Here is a 5,227-nt window from a genome sequence, read left to right as displayed (position 1 = left end):
GCAGGGGTGCAGCCCTGGCCTCCCGGGCTGCTCCTGTCTGTGACGCTGGCTGTATTACCACTGCCATGCCTCCCTTTACGCCTGCCTGTTTTGTCAGCTTTGTGGTCCCAACTTCCTGGTCACTCTGTAAGCTCTCCAACAGCCTTTCAATGCACTCTTTTTCCTGCCTAAATCAGCCACTTTCTGTTACTTGCAACTAAGAACCCTGATGATGACGGCAGAGGCCCTGTTTGTCGAGCTCAACAAGCAAAATGGTTTTGTGACATAATTTGTCTGTGTGCTTCCCCTATAGCCTGGAAGGTCCTCAAAGCAGCCAGCGCTACTCAATCATCTCTGTGTCTCCAGGTTAAGTGCTGGGAAAACATGCAACTAAGAACCCAGATGATCACAGTAGAGGCCGTGTTTGTCGAGTTCAACACGCCAAAAGGTTTCGTAACATAATTTGTCCGCGTGCTTCTCCCATAGCCTGGAAGGTCCTCAAAGCAGCCAGCTTTACGCAATCATCTCTGAAAAAAAAGGTTACTTTTTGGGAAAACATGCAACTAAGAACCCAGATGATCACAGTAGAGGCCGTGTTTGTCGAGTTCAACATGCCAAAAGGTTTCGTAACATAATTTGTCCGCGTGCTTCTCCCATAGCCTGGAAGGTCCTCAAAGCAGCCAGCGCTACTCAATCATCTCTGTGTCCGCAGGTAAGTAAGTGCTGGGACAAAAGGAATGAATGGACTGGGCTGAAGAGCATGAGTTTTACCCAGGTGGGCACCGGTTCATCCAGCCACTTGACGGAGCACAGCCCTTAGGAGGAATAAGACATGGTTCCAGCGTTCAGGGCCTCTCCGGTTGGGGGGCGGGGGGGGGGGCGGTGAGGGATGACGAAAGACAGGAATACGCATTTTTTACAACACCAGGTGTCAAGTCCGGTAGCAAAGATACCCACAGAACAGAAGGCAGCGGATTCCCTGACCTGGGTCAGAGACAGCTGCTCCGAGGTCTGAACAGAATGGGTTCTGTGAGGATGCCCCTAAGTCAGTGGGCGAGAGGCAGCCGGAGCAGGGCAGAACGAGCATCTTGTGGGAAGGATAGGAGGACAGGAGGGAGCCACGGCGGCCTGGGGGCAGGGTTCCCTGGGGGCACCGTTGCTGGGGTGGCAGCGCTCAGTAGGGGGCCAGCACGGGGCGCGAGGGCGAGGAGGGCTTGCCCAGGAGGCACGTAGTAAAGATAAGCCGTAATCTTACGGGTTAGGGCTGCGTGCCCGGCCTCCTGGTCCGTGGGGTGGTCACCACGTCGCAGGGGCCGTGCGGGGAGCACTGACCTGCAGGCGGGCCACGCAGCAGAACGCGGCCGAGGGGTTTCGGAGTTGGATCCGCTTGGTCAGCAGGTTGCTGCCATAGGCGAAGTACAGAAAGCTCTCCTCTTCCTGGCCCCGCAGGTCCTCGCAGCCCGAGCTCGCCATGACGCGCCAGGCGCCCCGCGTCCGCAGCAGGGGTCGGAGGCGAGGACGCGACAGCAGCGCGGCCCCGGGCGACCCCAGCTCAGCGGCCGCCCCCGGAGTTAGGGAGAAAGGTGGGAAGTGTGGGCCGGGCGATTTGGGAGCGAGCGCTCTTCTGATTGGCTGTCGGTCCCAACGATGCCAGTCGCCCCTGCTGATTGGCCAGACCCACCGCCCGCGATCCACTTTCCTCTTGGACTCGGAAATGCTCAGTCCGGCGGCGACCGGGGTCTGGTTCCTCATTGGACACGCCTTCTCTTGTCCCGCCTCCGTGGTCAAGGCCGCCTCTGATTGGCGAGCGGTCGGGCGCTACGCGGAGTCAGGTCAGGTCGCGTGGGCTCGGTTTGGCGGTCGCGGCGCGGGTCAGCACCAGGTTTCTCCCTCTCGGGCGTGGGCCAGGGCGGTGGGGGCGCGCGTGTGGGTGGAGGCAGTGTGTGCGCCCCAGGGAGTTCCGGGCAGGTCTGGGGCGAAACAGCGGCCCTGGTTCGGCAGTTTCCTCACCCGCCGCTCGCCTCCGGCCCGGTTTGGATGAGTCGGTCAGGGCGGGTCTGTTCACCCCGCGCCGTTTCCCGCACCCCCAGCCCTGATGGTCTCCCCAATGCCTCTTCTAGGGACCCTCTGCCTCCGGGAGGAGTCCCTCTGAGCGTCCCGGACTCCCTTCCCTGGCGGAAGTGCTGTGCCGGTTCCAATTCCGACGCTGCCGGTCGGCGTAAGTATTGCCATTAAGTGCACAAACCCCCCGGGTACAATAAGATATGAAAGTATTGAAACAATGGACTAAAACCCTATCTCGCTAACTCTGAAGTGAAGGGATTACTATGACCTCCGGGCCTAGAAGCGAGTCTTCGGCACCCAGATTTGGACCCCTAAATGCCATTCTCCACCAAAGGTACCGGGGCGCCATGGAGAAGGGGCTGGGGCCCGGTCAGGATCTGGGAGTGAGTGAGTTCTTGGACTGTCTCCTGACAGAAAGTCGGGAAGTATCCAAGAAGAAAGAGGTTCTTTTATTATTTTCATTTTAAATATATCTTTATTGATTTCAGAGAGGAAGGGAGAGGGAGAGAGAGAAACATCAGTGATGAGAGAGAATCATTGATGGCTGCCCCTTGCACGTCCCCCACTGGGGATCGAGCCCGCAACCCGGACATGTGCCCTTGACCAGAATCAAACCTGGGACCCTTCAGTCTGCAGCCTGGTGCTCTATCCACTGAACCATACCAGCCAGGGCGAAAAAGAGGTTCTTTTAAAAGGACTCGGGAGCCAGCTTGATGGAATGAATGCCCACTGGCCACAGTTAGAACAATTTTTTAAAAAATATATTTTATTGATTTTTTACAGAGAGGAAGGGAGAGGGATAGAGAGTTAGAAACATCGATGGGAGAGAAACATCGATCAGCTGCCTCCTGCACACCCCCTATTGGGGATGTGCTCGCAACCAAGGTACATACATGCCCTTGACCAGAATGGAACCTGGGACCCTTGAGGCCGCAGGCCTACGCTCTATCCGTTGAGTCAAACCGGTTAGGGCCAGTTAGAACAATTTGAGGGTCAAAAAGAATGACTGCAGTTGGTTGAAAATGTCAAACGTGTAAAAGACATTTACTGGAAAAAGTGAGCCAAATCTAAAAAAAAAAAAAAAAACCAATAATTTCTAGAAACCCCTGTTTGCCATGTTACGTGTGGTGACTATTACACCAGCTCTTTACTCTGAAAAGCGGTAAGTGGAGAAAATAAACATTTATCCTGCCTTTCTAGTTGCACGTGAATTTCAGAGTCATCAGACAGCCCCAGTTGATGTGCAAAGCGCTGTTAATGAAACCATTTGGTGCAAGGGTGATAGGGAACAGAATGTTAACCTGTGCACGATTATTCCCCAGGGATTACTTGCTGGTCATCAGGAGGAAAACAAGGACAGTGGGAAAATGTGGCCTCTCCCATCTTAGCCTAGATGAATCTTACTGGCACGAAACGTGGGCCGTGACATTGTTGTGTCTCCAGCATCATCTGTGAGTATTGTTCCCCCAAATCTTTAACTTCAGCATACTAAAGCAGGAACTACAGGATTGAAGGGAAAAAAAAATGACACCAAGAGGAAATATCTAAAGCAAACGATCGGACATACTGCAGAGCAAATAGCTTAGTCTCTTACATTAAGCCGGTGTCATTTAATGACATTAAGTCCTTCGCTGCTGGTCCAGAACCATGGTGCCCTCGCTGTGGAAGGGGCTGGTGGGCGTCGGCCTCTTCGCTCTAGCCCACGCAGCCTTCTCCGCTGCGCAGCATCGTTCTTACATGCGGTTGACAGAAAAGGAAGACGATTCCCTGCCGATAGATATAGTTCTTCAGATACTTCTGGCTTTTGCAGTTACCTGTTACGGCATAGTTCATATTGCAGGGGAGTTTAAAGACATGGATGCTACTTCAGAACTAAAAAATAAGACATTCGACACTTTAAGGAATCACCCATCGTTTTACGTCTTCAATCATCGTGGTAGAGTCCTGTTCCAGCCTTCGGATACAGCAAATTCTTCGAACCAAGATGCGTTGTCTTCTAACACATCCTTGAAGTTACGAAAACTTGAATCACTGCATCGTTGAGACTTTTACAAATCATAACAACAGGACAGGACACAGAGCTGGAATATTGGCGTTTGGGGTATATAAAACACCTCCCCCCACCAATATGTATCTTGATCTTTCAGACCTAATTTTTTAAAAGTTTATGCCCCTGTTTTTATACTGTTAAATCATTGATGCAGTATAAAATATCTGTGAAATGAGTCTTTGATCTTTCATAGAGTTCTTTCTTTTTTTCATTTAAAACAAATTGGCATCTTTTGTAAAAGTCACTGTTTTGAACACATTTCTTCGAGAGAAAAGAAAAGTTGATGTTTTTGTAATTGTTTTCTCAGATTTCTTTTCCTTTGCACTACAGTTTTAGGACCCTTTTGGAAACAGCTTGACTGCTGCATTTTGCTGCATGAATGATAATAAAACGGTCTTCAGTTCTTAACAAGTGGACTTCTCTGCAGAGATTTTAAAAGGTGACATCAGTTTTTCGTAGGCCCTCTAAAAAGGGGCTCTGCTTCAGGAGTTACTTGCCAGATTTTAATTTATCCCTCACTTCTCACCCCACCCGACTCCCATATACCTTCTAACATCAGCTATCTCGTGGCATCACTTCTCTGGAGTTCTGTGTGTAGTGAGCAATTTTTGTATCAGAAATTCTTTGTCATAACAAATATACTTAACAGATTCAACTTGCTGTAAAGCTATTTGTATTCTCTTCGTTTATCTGTAAAAAATTTCCCTAATTGGTTATGTGGTGTAAGAATGTTGAAGATACACCAAAAGACCCTTTGGGATTTAATTATTCTGCTTATGTAGAAGAAGAATCACTGAGGAAAACTGATTATTTGTCATTAGCCAGTTTAATTTATTCAAATTTTGTTATTTTATTGCATACTATACTAGTGAATTAGTAAAAATAAACTCTTAAAGGAATTGGGCCAAAAATGTTCTAAATACTTGGAACTACTATCTTTAATTGTTTTTTTCATTAATATAATTTAAGAAGTTGTTTTGTGGCTTCTGACTTGTAGCAGGCGTACAGTTTTCCATCTTCATTGTATGTTGCTGAAGATGATACAGAGTAGTACTCTTTTAGAAACTGTAATTTTAGTTTTAGGGAAATTTGGCTAGCCCTTTGATCTGCAGAAAGCTTAACATTCCTTGTTAG

General features: G+C 49.3%; 1 protein-coding gene and 1 long non-coding RNA gene across 3 annotated transcripts in view; one reads left to right on the top strand and one right to left on the bottom strand.

Moving 5' to 3' along the window:
• Nucleotides 1–1,744, bottom strand: part of GGCT (gamma-glutamylcyclotransferase) — an 8,869-nt gene extending 7,125 nt beyond the window's left edge. For both annotated transcript variants that reach the window (XM_006778965.2, XM_006778966.2), the window contains exon 1: nucleotides 1,312–1,744. In XM_006778965.2, coding sequence (XP_006779028.1) covers nucleotides 1,312–1,731 — 420 coding nt within the window. In that variant the 5' untranslated portion in view covers nucleotides 1,732–1,744. The remainder of the gene's footprint in view (nucleotides 1–1,311) is intronic.
• Nucleotides 1,745–1,776: 32 nt separating this feature from the next.
• Nucleotides 1,777–3,559, top strand: LOC102767292. Its single transcript, XR_001512380.1, has 3 exons — nucleotides 1,777–1,850; nucleotides 2,100–2,197; nucleotides 3,366–3,559. It is a non-coding gene; the product is annotated as an uncharacterized LOC102767292 (long non-coding RNA).
• The last annotated feature ends 1,668 nt before the right edge of the window (nucleotides 3,560–5,227 follow it).

This window comes from Myotis davidii, unplaced genomic scaffold (assembly GCF_000327345.1).
Source record: "Myotis davidii unplaced genomic scaffold, ASM32734v1 scaffold168, whole genome shotgun sequence".
In the NCBI taxonomy this organism is placed as follows: Eukaryota; Metazoa; Chordata; class Mammalia; order Chiroptera; family Vespertilionidae; genus Myotis; species Myotis davidii.
Note: the sequence above shows the minus strand (reverse complement) of the source record. Positions and strands in the feature narration are given on the sequence as shown.